The following is an 18,925-nucleotide window of genomic DNA, read 5'->3' on the forward strand; positions in this document are numbered from 1 at the left end:
GTCCACGTTCTCTCTCTCTTCTTATACCTGCTGCTCTCAGCCCTCCGACTTCATCTTTAGTGCTGCAGGCAGAAATTGGAGCGCTGACAGGAGCAAGTATAAGGAGAGAGAACCACTGCTGCTGCCTACAGCCTCTCCGGCACGCTGCAGTCTGCGCACACCTCGTTACTCCTCCGCTTTCACATGGGTTTCCCCTCGGCAGCCCCCGCCTCTGGATGAGGGGAGGGGAAACAGCAGGAGCCGGGTTAAGAAGCGCTCTCACAGTTCGTCGGGGTAGCTCCTGTAAGCGACAGACAGCGCGGGAGTGATCTGTGATGTTCTGCGCATGCACGGCACGTCGGTCACTCTTCATTTATACAGTAAGACTAGTGAACCATGTGTGTATGTGCTTATCATTTAGGAGCAAGCACTTATGTCAGCCATAGAACTGTTGTGTGTGTGTGAATGCTTAAGTGCAGCAGATACCCAAATAACATTTTCACGCATATATGCTAGTATTCTATACAATACACATGTAACACACACGCAAATGTTAGCAGCTCATTTAGAGTATTACCCCAGAGTAAGTTACTGTGTGTTAACTACAAGGAACAGACGATGATCACTCCTCACCATGCAATTTTAAAACAGGAATTAGTGTGGTGTGTCAAGATGCTACAATAGTGCAAAGTCACACTAAAAGTTAATGTGGTAGCTTAACATCTAAATATACTTATTCCCACGGTAACTGATTAACAATAATTTATTAATTAGGTAAATGCTCCTTATGTGCATTATTTTAGAAAGAAATCTCTGAAAAACAGTTTTTCCTCAAACAATTTTTAAAGTGAAAGTACACAAGTATTTTCATTTTAAGAACTGGTGCAAACCCATGGACCCTGTAGCAATGTGAGCAGTTTGAAACACTGCCCTAAATTCCTATTGCATTGTTTAAAACACCATCTCCCCACCAGCCATGTTTCCAACCCAGTCTTATAAAAGACATAATGGTTCTTACTTTCATACCTACAGTATATAGATACAAGCCATGTGGATTTTAGGATACTGACATAAGAACATTTGTGTTTTATTAAAAGTTTGGTGTACAGGAAAGAAGACAGTTATGGCTGCTTACACTGAGTGTCTTGTTGTAATTCCATATCTTGATCTTGGATATTGCAAAATCAGAAGACTTGCCTGGATTGCGTATAACAAAGTAAAGCTGGACAGGAGGTTGGAAAGGGCAGGTCCACATGAAGCGCTCCTTAGTAGTCTTAAAGTAAATTAGAAAAACATATATATATCAAGCAGCACTTCTCTTTCTATCCCCACTTATATTTACATAAACTTCAGTATATTCAACATTAGAACATTTAACAAAAACATAGTACATCATACATAAAAAGAAAAATCATACTTTTATTATTTGATCATTATTTTATTAGCTCCATTTCGGTCCTTTCATCTCCACTGGGTAACTGAAGTAGGCAGAACGTTCAAAATGAATCCTTTTTGAAGGTCAAACCTTCCAGCATCATCTGGGAGAAACCTGCTTAACATTTAATCATCTTGCTTCTTGGGGATTGTGAAACCATCTAAAGAATCCTATAACATTCCCCCCCACAAAAAAAAAATCCTTATTGAGGATACATTTGATAAAGGTTCTTATTTCCCAGCAGAAAACTCCTTTTATACAACCACACAGCAGCTTACATGTCACTTATGAACTTTAATGCAATACCACTTTGTATTTCTCATTCCGGAAATGGCCACATTGAGCCTCCAAATAGGTGGGAAAATGTGGGACACAAATAAATAAATATGTGCATATGGATCTACAAGATCACACATTCTTATGTATACAATAGTGCTATCATGAAATATAAGCTGATACAAAATAATTCAATTACTTAATAGCTCAGGTTAAAAGTGCATTAAAATATGTGAACTGCATTGTAAATGCATTAATGCAATAAATTTAACTATACTTCAGGATGATGTATAGAGAAATGATGTCTTACCTAATAATTTTCTTTCCTTTAATCCTACCAGACCAATCTAGAACCTGTGGGCCAGCAGATGGAAAGAGACTAAAGACTAGTGAGCTTTTCCCTATAAGGGTATTGTGCAGCCCTAAGTGCTCAATATTTTGACTGACAAAACAGTAGCGATTAGGTGTTTTCATTTAATCTGTTTTAGTAAAATTAAGATAACCATATTTTTTAAAAATGATGGATATGTAAACATAAGTATAACAAATATTAAAAGTATAACAAATATATCAGGTCCTGCAACATAAACATAGCAACAAGCAACATAAACATAGCAACAAGAAGATTTCTTCTCTAGTAGGGCCTCAAGACTGGTCTGGTAGGACTAAAGGAAGGAGGAAAGGGTATAGGGCTGCATTTTGATTAAAATTTGTAATAGTGATTAATTACACAATTAAAAGGTATTTATTTTGTTTATTTGCACTGCAGCTCCTTGTGACTCTGGGCTAGTCACTGAACCCTCCCTCCATTGCTCCAGGTACAAAATAAAGTACCTGTATATTGTAAACTTCTTTGATTGTAACCACAAAAAGGTGGTATATCAAATCCCATCCCCCTTCCCTACAAGTCTGAATCTCCCTCCCTCCCACATCCAGATCCAACATCTCTCCGTTTCTCTCTCCCTCCCATTGTCCAGCGCCTCTCTCTCTCCCTTCTCCACCTCTATGACCAGCAAACACAAACTTGGTAGTGAGCAGTACAAAGCTCTTCTTGTGGTTACTGGAGCTCAACACCTCGGCTAGAGTTTCCACCTGCGGCCCCCTCCAGTTCTGCTTGCGGATTTGCAGCTTACCCCCCCTCTCCCTACCCAGGGTTCAGCATCTGCCCCCTCCTAAATCCCCCCCTTTGCTGGTCTAACTTAAGGTGGTTTTCTGTTGGTCCTTGGCAGTGTTTCATATATGCTTCCTGCAGCTTGCTCTGAAGCTTTCCCTCTGGCCCATCCTGCCTCCTCTGACATCTCCTGTTTCTGCATGGGCAGGACGGGTTATAGGGAAAGCTTCAGAACAAGCTACAAGAAGCATATGTGCAACACTGTTGCTGCTTGTGACCAACAGAAGATCACTTTTATGGTAGGCCAGACCAGAGGTGGGGGGGAGGGAATGTTGTTGGACAGTGGGTGGGGGGAAAGATGTTGAATCACACCAAGAACAGGGGTTGGGAGTGGAAGAGAACAGAAGACACAGAAATATGATTAGTTTTTTTTTAAATCACACTCAATAATTAATGCATTATTTGCAGAGCTAACTGTAATTAATTTGTAGCCCTAATAATGTCTTCCTCCTTACTATCCTTACCAGACCAGTCCATATTTATTCATTTATTTTGCTACATTTGTATCCCACATTTTCCCACCTATTTGCAGGCTCAATGTGGCTTACAATGTGCCGTAAAGGCATTCGCCAAGTCTGGCAAATAGATAAATACAGGTTATGTTATGGTCGAATAAGATAGGTGTAAATCAGGGACCATGGGGGTCGAAGAGAGGGATGTTGTGTATTGTCCAGTACGATCCTTGATTTTGCTATGTTGCTGGGTGTAGATATTTATGTAAGGTCGGTGGGGTAAGCCTTTTTGAACAGATTGTTTTTTAATGATTTTCTGAAGTTTAGATGGTCGTGGATTGTTTTCACAGCTTTTGGATGCATAGGTTGTTTTGTATTTGAGCTTTGCTATCTATATTGGAGTTTCTTGTACTATATATCTACGTTCATTTATATATGTTTTGATTTTATTGTAAACCGTTTTAACTACAAAAGAAATGGTACATCAAACATAATCAATGATAAACGGCTGGCTGAATCACTCCTGTGCTTCTTACGGAAAATGGAGCTCGGTGGCAGCACTGGCTAAAGATAGTCTTCTCTGTTAGGTTGGGATGTAGCAAAGCAATCCTTAAGAAAAACATTTCCAGATGGACTTCAGCCCCAATACAATCTCAACTTGTGGACACACAAGAATCCTACAATTGACTGTTCTTCAACCCAGAGAATACCGTTGTATGCTGGGTTACAGGTCGTACGCTACTCCCATATTTCAATCCTACCAAGTGGTTCTGACTGCTACATCTTTCAAATATTTAGGAGTGATCCTAAATATCAACTCACTTTCTCTCAACAAGTCTCAACTACATTAAAATCTGGATTTTTTTGCACTTAGATGACTAAGATCAATTAGGAATTATTTAGATAAAGCAGCATTATATATATTTATAAATTCTCAATATGATTATTTTAATGTCATTTATGCAGGCTTCTCAAAAGCCAATCTCAAAACATTTCCAAAAGTCTTCAAAATACTGCCGCCCGAGTTTTATGCAAGGCAAAACAGAGATTTTGTCACACCTTTACTAATACCTTTACACTGGCTGCCTATCGAGTATAGGGTTAAATTCAAAATACTGACACTTACTCACAGCTTTCCATATGAAAACAAAAAAATAAATTGGATTATCTGGCCTCCCTAACTATTCCACATGTTCCTACAAGATTATTGTGCTCTCTATATGACCATAGGTGTGTTCTCCCAGGCCCAGCCCGAGCTGGTCGGGAATTCACATGGAACTAAGCTTTTCTCTTTTTAGTCCTTGCCTTGTGCAATAGTCTCTCGCTTTTATTAAACAACTTTCATGGACTGCTTCACAGAGACCACTTTGACAGTCCGTGAAAGTTGTTTTCTTCTGATTGTGGGCTATAGTCCCATTGTGTAAAATACAGCCTTGTATTTTTTCTCGTACTTGACATTACAATCTAACATCACATCATAAGCCTCCTGAGGCAAGTGCTTTGCTACCGAAACACAGCAGTTGTGTTGAGTCATTTCTGATGTTATCCAATAAAGACTTTAATCATCCATACGTCTCCTTCACTGTTTGGAAAGAGCCTACTCTCCCTACTCCTTCTCTGCTCTACCTTGAACTGTTTTTCGTAGGGATCAAGTGCACCTCCACCTCCGTGTGACTTTTCTCACATCTCTGACTTTTACACCCATGCATATTTTATAATAATGTGTAAGCACAATACAACTGCACCTCTGCTCAAACTGTGCTCCTAAAATGCCTATGCGCTGATACAAGCAAAAACTTCTTATAAAATTACCACCATAGATGATGATTCTATAAAAGGGGTGCCTATATATTTAGGGACCTAGAGGGTGCTTATCAGGAGCACCTACGTTTCTACACAGATTACTAGTGTAACAGGTTGTATATGCACACATATATATAGGCGTGAGCATTTATATTAGCCATACAGCTGGTGTAAATGATTGTGCCTAAATCACAAAAGACCATGCATTATCGTATTCTATTATCAACATGTCTGCAGCAATGCATGCCTTATTTGCATCATCCATTAATAACAAATGCTACATTTATACATGTTAAAGGCCGATTTAATGCACTCTAGCACATCAGCACCTAAACAGAGCCTACATTTGAAAGATATAGAAGCTCATTTTCAAAGCACATAAACTTAAAAGGTAATACAGGTTACATAACTTTGTAAGTCCATGTGCTTTGAAAATGAGCACCATAACTGGCTATCATTCCCACTACGAATTCAATTAAGGTACAAATGTTGACTTTTTGAGCAGTAAAAGGTGGTAAACTCAAGTACCTGGCAGAGAGGTTACAGGAGTATATCCCAAATGGAACTTGAAATCAGGCTCAGATCTATAACTGAGGATCTTGACACAGAATGAGGTACAGGGGACTAGGTTAAGAAACAGGATGTTTTCAGTGATGGTACCCAAATGATGGAATAAATTGTTCAAGGAGATGAATTTAAAAACAACAACAACAACACACCACCCAAGAAACAAAAAAAAAACCTCACAAGCTGGTTAGGACCTATTTGTTCCCAGTTGGATGGAATGAGGACAGACGTTTTAGCAGACAGAAGTGCTGCAACAGAGACTGTTAAAGTTGTTGTAGTCCAAGTTTATTAATATTTGATGTTCTGTCTAATATAGCTAAGCAGTTTACAAAAATCTCATAAAGAAAGCAAGCAAAATATAAAATATTCATAAAATAAAATCAAACTCATAATAAAAAAGAAATAGTCATTAATATTTTCAATCCCAAGGTGTCACTTGATTTTGCGTGTTGTAAATGTATATACCCACCTTGATTTGACATTTTGTTAATTCTCTATGGTATATACATTTTTTTAAATAAAAAGATGAAAAAAAAGATGCATATAGATCATAAAAACTAAACAAAAACCTATCTTTCCCTTAAAGTCCCTTGATATATCATGAAAACAAAATTTAGGGCTGCTTTTACAAAACCCTGCTAGCGATCCCTACGCGGCAAATGAGAGGAAGCCCATAAGAATTGAATGGGCTTCCTTTTATTTACTAGGCAGGAATCGCTAGCGTACCTTTGCAAAAGAAACCCTTAGTGTCGATAGGACACCAGCCACGAAAATTATTATTAGACTTGCACAAACAGATCTCAAAAGCCTTTTTTCTATTCGGGAAGTAGACTACAACATTGTATTTCGTTACATGCTCCCAGCAACAAGCATGAACTCCAGAAATAAAACATAGTATGCAATGCCATCAATAAGACAGAAGGCAGACCTAAATGATTATACCCAAGTTTAATAACGTTCTGTACGCTGACATAAATGAAAATATTTACAACATAATAGTAAAATAATCAGTTCAGGACAGCGACATCCAGAACCAGTTTTTAGTCTCGTTAAAAACAAACAAAAAAACAACATGTTCTGGTTTTGGCACAGCTTTCTAAAGCATATTTGTGAATAAACTGATTTATGGTTCTTAATAATATGGAAGAACAGAAAGAGGTCTCTGCAATCTATTCAAGGAAGATTCTCTGTAACGCAAAGCAAGTCAGGGAAATGACATGTCCATCAATTCATTAGGCATACTGAAGCCACCCACCCCACCCCTTTGCAGACATGCAAATCCATGCAAAGTATGTGACAAAGTGGTTTAAAGAGGAATAGCAAATACTGATCCTTTAGCAAACTGTACCAATTACAAACATACTGACAGCAAATTGTGAGTCAAAATAATTTTAATGGAAAATAAATTAATCATTCACTCAATATTATAATATAGTTGATTTGTTGGAACTTAGCAAAATCTGAAAAGACTTGTAAACTACCATTTGTCCATTGCAAAGCACTCTTACAGCATTCCTTTTTTCTTAAAAAAAAGATGGCAAGGAGAGACATGCTTTAGGATCATCAGGGTCAACTACCCCAAAATAATATTGCTCAAAAACATAAAAACGGAGCTTACTTTCACTTTCCCATTGACCAAACAGCTCAGATCACCAGGGTAAGCAGCATTTCGAACATCAACATCATGGCAGGAAACAAAGATCTTGCGATTCTTTAAATCAAAGAACTGCACTTCTGTCAAGCCCACGCTGTTGCTATTCCCCCAGTTGGACAGTATTTCCATTGTCACATAAATTATATCCTGCGTTTCTCTTGCTCTACTTGTCAACTGTATTTAAAGGAGAAAAAAAAAAAAAAGAGTAACAAAAATTATCATTCCAAGCCATTACTGTCTGAAGACAAAAAGTCATCAGCCACCTTTTTCATATTCTAGGCTTAAACCGATCAACATTGAAGGGGTTCTCCTTTCAAGGATTTTGCCATAGACTTACAGGCCAAAGAAAAGCACCAATATGAAACCACATTTCAATACATCCTTTTCTTTCCACTCTCACCTCTAAATTTAAAGTGGTCTTCTACTGGTAAAACACACAAATGCCAGAAGGGTAATTTTCAAAAATATTTCCATAAATAAAGCATTGTATTACCTGAGAAGGTGGCCTTTTATAAATCTATGACCTAATATGTGGATGAAGTTAGGAATGTGCTGCCTATATAGGTGCATCTTTACCTGGACTGATTGAGCACACAGATAATTCCCTAGGGTGCATAGGTGAATATTACAAAAAAGAAGGCGTGGCCTAGTGGTTAGAGCACAGGTCTTGACATCCAGAGGTGACTGGTTCAATTCCCACTGCTGCTTCTTGTGATCTTAGGGAAGTCACAACCTTTCACTGCCTCAGGTACAAACTTAGATTGTGAGCCTCCAGGGACAGGGAAATATCCAGTGTACCTGAATGTAACTCACCTTGATCTACTACTGAAAAAGGTGTGAGCAAACTCCAAATAAAATAAATAAATACAGGCAAGATAAGTGCCTATGCACCGTCGTAAAATAGGCTCCCAATGCACCTTCGTAAAATAGGCTCCCAGAATTACCACCACAGAGCAAACGTGGACACACATTTACACGAGCTCTGAAATCTAAGTTAGCATGTACATGTGTTCATTAAAATATTCACATATACGACATCTTGTCCACCAATCCACCTAAACTATGCCCCTTGAAACACCTCCGCACATACTATCCATGTGAGTATGCAGTCATACAATTTTGTTAAGTCCTTTTTCTGTGTGTAAAATGTATTTTACATGCAGAAACAGCTTTATACATTTATCTCCATAAAGGGGAAAAGTTCCAGCAGGGCAGAGCTTTTGCAAGTCTGCAGGTGTTTTGGTACCTGAGGGCCTTCAAACTAATTTTCAAAGAGAAACCATTCAGAAGTTTGTTCTTGAAAATTTGCTTTTATAAGGTTAGAAGGTTAAAAACCAAAACCAAAAACCTATGGACATACAAAACCCACAATGAAAGATATGCGTAGGTATAAGAAAATAAAATCTCCAGGTTTGCTTTTCCTCTCTTGCATAGGGAATGGCCTATTTTCCTGGAACTAACTCCAGGAGCAAGCTTTAACTCCTAAAAAGAGGGCAATGCTCAGTTCCACATAAATTCCACTAACAACTGTCCTCAAAACTGAAGTACTGTACCTTCAACACCATCAGAAATGGTTAGCTAACTTTTGAAAACTGCACACTCAGCTACATCACAAGAGAGATTCAAGCATCTAAAGCTTCAAATTAGGGAAAAGTAGCCATTTTGAAGATATCTTGTCACTGGGTAGACATTTATTTTTTTCTGCAAGAAACCAAGTTTTTTTGGCAGATATTTTTGAAAGTTTTGTGGATGTGTTGGTAAACAATGAACCAAATTTTGATAAATGTATTACATATCTTAGCAGTTGAGTGTATATTTGCAAAGGATTTCCTATAAATGTTTAAAAGAAAATCGATGTCAATTTGTTTTTGTATTGTTTGATGGAAGAATTACAGTAATGTTCTGTTACATGTCTTTCTCTATTACTGATACAATGTTTTTCATATTATGCATATTTAAGTTGTAATTGATTGTATGGAACAGAAATTTTAAAATAAATATTAACCTATGACTCCGACCTAGTTTTAAGGGTCTTTCCAGATGCTGATAGATATGGAAATAATTGTAAAAGCACATAAAATGAAGACTCTGCTTTTTCACTTTGGGGCTCATTTTCAAAAGAGAAAAACATCCCAAAAAGCGTCAAAGCAGCATTTGAACAAATTTCTTCTCAAAATGCCCAAATCAATATCTTCAAAACTTATTTTGCAGACGTTTATCTATGCAACTCATCTGCAGTGTGTCCAAATCACAAGGGGTAGGCTTAGGGCGCTCTTACAACGTGGACGTTTTACAGCCATAATGGAACAAAACGAAAACGTCTAGGGCTGAAATTTCAAAGTTTTGGTCTAGACCTGTTTTTAGAACAAAAAAGGCACAAAATGGTGCCCTAAATGACCAGCTGACTTCTGGAGGGAATCAGGGATTTCACCCTCCTTACTCTCCAAGTGGTCACTGACCCCCCCCCCCCCCCCCCAAAAGATGTGAAAGAAAAACAGTGCATACCAGCCTCTATGACTAAAAATAAAATCATAGCCAGCCCTACTGGAGGAGCAAGCAGGTCCCTGGAGTAGTAAAGTGGTCACTGAAGTGCAGTATAGAGAGGAGGACCCAAGCCCATATCTCACTGTACCCATTACACTTGTGGTAGAAAGTGTGAGCCCTCCCACACTCCCCCAAAACCTACTGTACCCACATATGTACTTTACCCCCCATCTGGATCCACCCACTGGGCCGAAATCAACTCTTCAATAGCTTCATGTACCGGAAAGGCCTTAGGTCGTCTGGTACTAGCCATCTTGGGGTTGACCGCCTCAGAAGCCGCAACCTCAGGGTCCTCTATATTCATGGCTTCCAGCGCCTGAGAGATAAAGGAGGACAACTCCTCCTTATAGAAAATCCTCACCGCGGAAGAGTCCTCCGGTTGGGCAGTGAGGACACTGTCCTCCACGTCCGCTATATTAAAACTGTGCATATTTATTTTAAATCTGTAAACATCAGCAAATAAATAGCAATTATACATTAAAATCTGAAGAAAGATGTTGAGTGTATCTTTTTATCGTGTACAGTGGTGTCAGTTTGTTCACTTAGGGATTCACTGCAATATATTATTTGACCTGAGGTGCCTAAATGTTTGCAAACAATCCTATATAATAAAACGCACCTCCAACGTTCTGAAGCTGAGAAAGTGAAGCCTTCAAGCCTTAAAGCATTCCTGCAACGTTGCGGAACTACGTGTCGTCAATTGAGGAGATGAAGCCTTACAGAGCACACGAATTCTTCAAGGCTTGAAGGCTTCACTTTCTTGGCTTCAGAATGTTGGAGGTGCGTTTTATTATATAGGATGTGCTCGGTGCTTTTCTGTAGCATATGGGGGGAATTTAATATATGCTGATTAAAGTGGAGGGGTGGCTGGAGGGGGGGCAGGGGAGAGAGGAGATTCGCTGGGTGGCTTGAGGGGGAGGCAAGGGAAAAAGGAGAATCGCTGGGTGGCTGGAGGGGGGGCAGGGGAGATAGGACAATCGCTGGGTGGCTGAAGGGGGGCAGGGAACAGAGGAGACTCGCTGGGTGGCTGGAGGGGGGGGCAGGGGAGAGAAGAGCATCGCTGGGTGGCTGGAGGGGGGGCAAGTGAAAAAGTAGAATCGCTGGGTGGCTGGAGGGGGGACAGAGGGGAGACACTCGCACCCAGCAGTCTCACTCTCTCTCTGTCACACACACACACTCGCACATTCACTCTCTCTCTCTCACACACAGTCAATCTCACAGATACTCTCTCAAACATACACACTCCGAGGAAAACCTTGCTAGCGCCCGTTTCATTTGTGCCAGAAATGGGCCTGTTTTACTAGTTGTACATAAAAAGGGAAGTGCTATCTTTAAGTCTCACCTGGCTGTCTGCCGTCAAAGTATGTGCAGTTGTCAGGTTCTGTAATGTAGATCCATTCTCTATCTTCTGCAACACTTTCAAAAGTTTCTTCTGTTGACTAAAATGCAAAAACAGTCTTCAAATGCACGTACTTTTGGAAATAAAAACAAAACTTATAACTTAGCCATCCATATGCAGAGTTAACTGAACAAACATTGTCCAGTTAAAAGGTAGGTTGAACAGTCAAGTCTAAAGTGAAGCAGGCAAAACTAACCAGTTAATTTTAGGCCTATTTGGCTGACCAGAGAGCTGGTAACTGACTAGCCAGTACTGAACATCAGCACTAACTAGTCAAGATTTAAATGCACTACAGGAACACTTCAAGGCTTGCCTTTTTTGTCCAGTTATATTTTATGAAGGGTACAAGTAACCTGGAAGAAATTTTGCTTTTCAAAGGAGAAAGGGGAAGCAGAATTCAAACAGCAAGGATTGTCCAAGTTCTGAATTTAGCAAGGCAAATTTTTGAATAAAATCAACCTCATACACTGCACCAATCAAAAGAAAAGCTCTGTAAATTCAGGATAGCTATAAGCATGACCTATATAAAGTTAAATGAATGTTTAAGTTTACCCATATTGTGAAGAAAGTGTGTTTTAAGCATGTAAAATGTATTGGATATTTTCCTGCATTACGTTCTGAAGTGTATTTCTCCTGTTTGGCCAGCAGATGGTGCATGTTTATTCTTAAAGCTGCTAAAGACCGATTTCTCTTTTCTTTCTTTATTTGGCACACAGATAACAGGAAGTGCCTGTAGTGATGTAACCAGTTTTTATTTGAAACTTGACTGTTCTGGACTCTGATTGGCCTGGAGTTTTGAAAATTGCCCAGCAGATGCTGGCTGTTGCTTCAATCTTAGCCAGGAAAAAAGAGAGACAGATCTCTTTGCCGAGGCTCGGTGAATTATAAGTCCTGATCTTCCCAGGTACTGTTTAGACAGTATATAGTTAGTGTTATAATTGATCCATATTTCAGTTTCCTGTTATTGTTTACCAAGGGCACATTTTTGTCCATCGTTCCAAGTTCTGAAAATAAACACAATTGTTTGTTCATTCTGCCTGTCTGGACTGATAAAGAATTCTGGTGGTTTGTGTGTTGGATCTGTGAGTGCTTTCTGGAAACTGTGGGACCACTGTGAGTGTGGCACCAGTAACCTAGAAATCACTGGGGATAATCTGGGAGCGGAAGACTTGCCCAGAGGTGGTTTTTACCCAGTTGGCGGGAGGAGGGTGCTAGTATTGAGCACAAGCAGCAGGTGCAGACAGACCTGAGCTGTACTGGTAATAGACCCTCTAAGTGACCGCAGGGTAACCTCAGGCGGGTGGCTAGGCATTTTGTGACACACAAACTAGACAAGAGGTTTATAAATGGTCACTGGCCATTGGGCCTTTTATATGAAAACGTACATGCAGATTATCATAGATAGCCCTATATATTTAGTCAATTATATCATATCCAACTAGATCTGAGTTCGTTTTCAGCTTCAACTTGCCTAGCTATTTGTGGCTGAAAATTATCTTAAAAACTTAGTCCATTTTAAAGATACCTGAATAAGTCAGGTGCTACTAATTGGATTTCTGCCAGATACTTGTGACCTGGACTGGCCACTGCTGAAAGCAAGATACTGGGTTAGATGGACCATTGGTCTGACCCAGTATGGCTATTCTTATGCCTGTGTTACTAAAACTTGCCCCAATTGAGAATATGAATTTGCACAGGAACAAACAAAAACGCACACACTCACAAGGTAGAATTCTGATTCTATGTGAAATAAACTATTGGAAGCAGTTGTGTATTTGATGAATATTTAGTCCAGACAGACACTCTCAACCCCTCATATATACTCCCACTTCAAAAAGTTATATGATCCCAAAAAACTGGATTTTCTAGATAAACCTCAAGACAGAAATGGTGGAAAAGTATGCCACAGACACCAGTGAATATAGTCTGCAATAGCAACACTAGGCCTCATCAACAGTCCACAAAAAATTAACATTATAAATAATCATTGGTCTGTAAGCAATACCTTTTTATTGGGCTAATTCAATAAGTCCATTAAAGAATTTTTAATTTAATTTATAATTTTTATTTTTAAATACATACCCACAGTTTCTTGGTAGAGATACTGACTGACAGATAACACTTGGCAGACTCCTTATAAACAACTGAAAAGACCAAGATTAGGGGAAAGCCATATGTTGCCGGATTCTATATATGGCGACTAAAATCTAGGTGCGTCCGATTTACATGCCTAGTGGTATTCTATAAACCACATCTACATTCAGACACAGTTTACAGAATAGTGCATAGACCGGGTGGACGCACCTAGACTTAGGTGAGGCTATTTACACCAGTGGAAAAAGCTGGTGTAAATGCTGTGCCTATATCTAAGTACACTCCCTCGAATTCTATAACCATGAATGTAGAAGTGATTGATGGCCATACTCCCAACACTGCTCCCCTGACCATGCCCCATTTTTGGCTGCATGCGTGGCAATTTATGTGCGCCACTTTTTAGAATACGCCTAAAAATGAAGTGCACGTAAATTCCAATTATGCTCAGTGTTGATAACTGGTCATTATCAGTCAATCAAGACTAATTGGCTTGTTACTTAATTTAATAATGCACGTAAATTGGCTGAACGCACAAATTTACGCATACTACCCAGCATGCTATATATAGAATCTGGGGCATGATGTGGGAATTAGGCACCAACAACTAGATACTCAGGGCTCCTTTTACAAAGTTAAACTACTGATTAGTGGCACGTTAAACACAAAGAAGCCCATTCAATTCCCATGGGCTTTTTCACATTCAATGCAAGCTAATTGGTAGCACCACTTTGTAAAAGGAGCCCTCAGGGACACATTTAAATTACAGACCAGTGTGTGCAAAAAATCCTATTTTAAAAAAAGTTTTCATGTACTATTAAGTGTGTTATTTTCCTTTCCTGATATGGCAGGAAATTTAGGGCTAGATTTACTAACATGCGTGAGATTTAATGAGCAGAATTAGTTAATTGATGTATTTCAGTATGACTTTAGAGCTAAGCATTCTACAGAGACACTGTTAGCCTCTGTTTTTGGATTCAATTCGTGCTGGATTTGATAGCAGCAAGGAATATCTTATTCTTGGATGTTTCTGCTGCCTTTAACACAATTCATCATGACATACTGGTTAACTGACTGTATTCCTTGGGTATTCAGGGTACTGTGTTGTAGCAGTTTTGCTCTTTTTTAGTCTGCCTTCCTTTTTTAAAGAGTTTTTATGGGTGGTATCAGGTCAGCTTGGTGTCCTTCTGTCTGTCTTACCCTTATTGGTCCTGTCTGTCCTGATTTAGATTGTAAGCTCTTTTGAGCAGGGACTGTTTTTTCTTAATGTTCAATTGTGAAGCTCTGTGTACGACTGGTAGCGCTATAGAAATGATTTATAGTAGTAGTTGTCTCCTATCACAACAAGAGTCCCTCAGGGTTCTGCCCTCTCTAGACTATCATTTAATATTTATTTTATGCTACTTCTTTTTCACCAGTTTAAGTTTACCTCGGATCCTCCGGTGGATTTTAAGGGATTTCTGGGAATGGCCATCTATTTTGACATCGCTACCATTTTGAGGGCCTGGCTCTCCCCGTTGTGCCCCTCTCTTCAAATGTGGAGAATTCAAATGATACAGTAAATGAGGGTGGACAGATGTGGATTTCGTCAATGGGATAGTGTTCCTGGTCTTCGATTCAAGGCCAGATGGGAACCCATGTGGAACACCCTACCACATAAGGGAAAAAGCCACATATTAAATTGCTGAGCCATACTTTGGAGCGGGAGGAGGTGGGCAGAGAGGGGGTGGACGGGGGGTGGAGGAGGGAATAAACGGCTAAAGTTTGATGGCTGGTTTAATGCATTTGTGTTTGGATAAGATTAGTTTAACGAGCTTGTTTGATGTACTTACCATGTTGGGTAATGTAATGTTTCACATTTAGTGTATACTAAGTTTCGCCATAAAGTGTTAGAATTCTAGGATTGTTGCGGGGTGGATAATAGAGGGGGAGGAAGGGGGAAAAAAACTGTCTAGTGATCTTAGATCAACGGTTGGAATAATGCTCTTGTCTTTTCATTGGGAACTGTTGTAATTCTGTTTCTGCCAATAAAAATGATTTAAATATATATATTTATTTTATGCCTGTCTGCAGTGTGCTGTCATGCTTGGGAGTCCATTATTGGGTTTATGCTGATGACATTCAGTTTTTTTTTCCAGTACAGCGGTCTGTTCCCAATACTTTTTCTTATGATGTGCTTTCAAAAGCTAAGCGCTTGATGTTCTGCCAACAGATTAAGTATTGCCATACTGGAAAACACCAAAGGTCGATCAAGCCCAGCATCACGTTTCCAACAGTGGCCAATCCAGGTCACAAATACCCGGCAAGATCCCCAAAAAAGTACAAAACATTTTATACTGCTTATCCCAGAAATAGTGGATTTTCCCCAAGTCCATTTAATAATAGTCTATGGACTTTTCCTTTAGGAAGCTGTCCAAACCTTTTTTAAACTCCGCTAACTGACTTTACCACATTCTCTGGCAACGAATTCCAGAGTTTAATTACACGTTGAGTGAAGAAACATTTTTTCAGATTCGTTTTAAACTTACTACATTGTAGCTTCATTGCATGCCCCCTAGTCCTAGTATTTTGGAAAGTGTTAACAGACACTTCACATCTACCTATTCAACTCCACTCATTATTTTATAGACCTCTATCATATCTCCCCTCAGCCGCCTTTTCTCCAAGCTGAAGAGCCCTAGCCGCTTTAGCCTTTCATCATAGGGAAGCCGTCCTATCCCCTTTATCATTTTCGTCACCCTTCTCTGCACCTTTTCTAATTCCACTATATCTTTTTTGAGATGTGGTGATCAGAATTGAACACAATATTCGAGGTGCGGTCGCACTATGGAGCAATACAAAGGCATTATAACATCCTCAGTTTTGTTTTCCATTCCTCTCCTAATAATACCTAACATTCTATTTGCTTTCTTAGCCGCAGCAGCACACTGAGCAAAAGGTTTCAACATATCATCGACGACAACACCTAGATCCCTTTCTTGGTCCGTGACTCCTAACGTGGAACCTTGCAAGACATAGCTATAATTTGGGTTCCTCTTTCCCACATGCATCACTTTGCACTTGCTCACATTAAACGTCATCTGCCATTTAGACGCCCAGTCTCCCAGTCTCGTAAGGTCCTCTTGTAATTTTTCACAATCCTCCCGCGATTTAACGACTTAACTTTGTATCATAAGCAAATTTAACTACCTCCCTAGTTACTCCCGGTTACTCCCATCTCTAGGTCATTTATAAACATGTTAAAAAGCAGCGGTCCCAGCACAGACCCCTGAGGAACCCCACTAACTACCCTTCTTCATTGAGAATAATGACCATTTAACCCTATTCTCTGTTTTCTATCTTTTAACCAGTTTTTAATCCACAATAGAACACTACCTCCTATCCCATGACTTTCCAATTTCCTCTGGAGTCTTCCATGAGGTACTTTGCCTTCTGAAAATTCAGATACACAATATCAACCAGCTCACCTTTATCCACATGTTTGTTCACCCCTTCAAAGAAATGCAGTAGATCAGTGAGGCAAGATTTCCCTTCACTAAATCCATGTTGACTTTGTCTCATTAATCCATGCTTTTGAATATGTTCTGTAATTTTATTCTTAATAATAGTCTCTACCATTTTGCCCAGCACCGATGTCAAGACTCAACGGTCAAGACTCAACGGTCTATAATTTCTTGGATCTTCTCTGGAACCTTTTTTAGGAAAAATTCAAGATTCTGATTTTGTCAAATCATTTGGATGCTGGGTCTTGGCCTGGTGCAGTGAATTTTGCAGGTGCTAAAATTTATATTACTACTGACTGTAAGTACCTTGATGCGATTTTGGACGCTAAGTTGTCTTAAGTCTCATATAAAAAGGGTTATTCAGACAGCTTATTATAGACTGAGATTGTTGCAATGTTTGAAGAAGCTGCTCTCTGAAGTTAATTTTCAGACAGTTTTGAAGGCTTTGGTATTGACAGTGTTGGATTACTGTAACTCTCTGTATCTTGGCCTCTCAAAGTCCATGATTCATTCACTGCAGATTATGCAAAATTCTGCCACCAGGCTCTTGTCTGGTATGTCAAACTTTGATCATTACTCTGGCTTTGAGGGATCTGCATTGGCTTCCAGTGTGCTGGCAGATCAGGTGCAAGGTTCTGACTCTGATTTTTTAAAGCCTTGAAGGTTGATGCTCCTCTCATTGGTTTCTTCTTTTAGCTTTTATCAGCCCTCTTGAAATTTACAATCAATTGATAAGTGCTTATTAGATATCTCTTCATTTAGGTGCGTCCGTCTTAAGGCTAATCGATATTCAATGCTTCATATTGCTTATGCCTCGATTTGGAATAACTTGCCAGTTGAAATGCGAGTGGTGTTATCCATTGTACAATTTAGGAAGTAGCTGAAATCACTCTTTTTCACTCAGGCATTTGGAGTCGCAATGTAGGGGACTGCAATGACTGTATTTCTTACTGGCACAATGCACAAAAAAACCTGTGAGATCCTATGCCCTAACAATACTTCCCCTCTCCTTCTATAATACATTCTTTACATCATTTTATTCCATTAGCAGAACTGGTCCAACCTCTAAGTGGACTAGGTGCCAACTAGGATGGTGTGATTTGAGGCAGTCTGTCTAAAGATGACTCAGCATTCAGCCTAAAGAATCTGTGAATGCTCGAGTCCCACACCAACTGCGAAGATTTTTCTTTAGACATGCTGACAACCATGCCACCCTGGCGAGGGGAAAGTAAGACGCTGAACACTTTGGCAGAGAAAGGAAGGAGGGAAGGCGAGACATGCTGGACAGCTTGGGGAGTGGAGGTAGAGAAGAGAGAGGTTGGACTAAAAAGGAGTAGGGAAAGAAAGGGGAGATGCTAGGCATGTGTGGAGCAGGGGGGGGCTTGAAACGCTCTTTGGTATGTATGTGGGGGGGGGGGGGGGGGAGGTATATAGGTGAAGGTTCACCTAAGGCATCAGATACCCCTGGGCCTGCCCTGTCCATTAGACCAGTGGTTTTCACCATAGTCCTCTGAGCACACCAAACCAGTTGGGTTTTCAGAATATCTGCAATAAATATGCATGAGAGATTTGCATTTAAATCTTATCTCATGCATACTCATTACGGATATCCTGAAAACCCGACTGGCTATGTGTGTCCTGAGGACTGGTTTGAGAATCACTGCATTAGACCACAGAGCCTGTTAAAAAAAAAAAAAAAAAATCATGTACTTACCTAAGCTCCAAAACACTGATTCTTTCCATGGCCTCATTAACTACAGTTCTCTCCTCTTGCTTTGATTCGGAATTCACTTTTGTACTTAATGATGGAGATGAGACTAGTGATAGCTGTACATGAAAAATATGATTGCTTAACAGTGCAATGTACCACAGACCCAAGAAAAAAAAAAAAAAAAAAAAAAAAAAAAAGAGGATAAACACTATGCTGAAATCCATCTATCTATATTTAATGAATACCAAAATCTGATAAGGATAGTTATGCAATAAAAAAAATCTGCTAATCTAAATACTTCATGGCATACTATATCATTCTGATATAGAAATTGATATTA

The 18,925-nt window shown here is 39.5% G+C and overlaps 1 protein-coding gene across 5 annotated transcripts in view; it reads right to left on the minus strand.

Annotated features, from left to right (window-relative positions):
- KIAA0556 (KIAA0556 ortholog) overlaps positions 1 to 18,925 on the minus strand; it is a 133,509-nt gene that overhangs the window by 53,968 nt on the left and 60,616 nt on the right. For all 5 annotated transcript variants that reach the window (XM_030211802.1, XM_030211800.1, XM_030211801.1 and 2 more), the window contains 4 exons: positions 18,589 to 18,701; positions 11,224 to 11,320; positions 7,302 to 7,511; positions 1,115 to 1,252 (listed from right to left, as the gene is read on the minus strand). In XM_030211802.1, the coding sequence (XP_030067662.1) occupies positions 1,115 to 1,252; positions 7,302 to 7,511; positions 11,224 to 11,320; positions 18,589 to 18,701 (558 nt within the window). The remainder of the gene's footprint in view (positions 1 to 1,114; positions 1,253 to 7,301; positions 7,512 to 11,223; positions 11,321 to 18,588; positions 18,702 to 18,925) is intronic.

The sequence above is a fragment of the Microcaecilia unicolor genome, chromosome 8 (genome assembly GCF_901765095.1).
Source record: "Microcaecilia unicolor chromosome 8, aMicUni1.1, whole genome shotgun sequence".
Taxonomy (NCBI): Eukaryota; Metazoa; Chordata; class Amphibia; order Gymnophiona; family Siphonopidae; genus Microcaecilia; species Microcaecilia unicolor.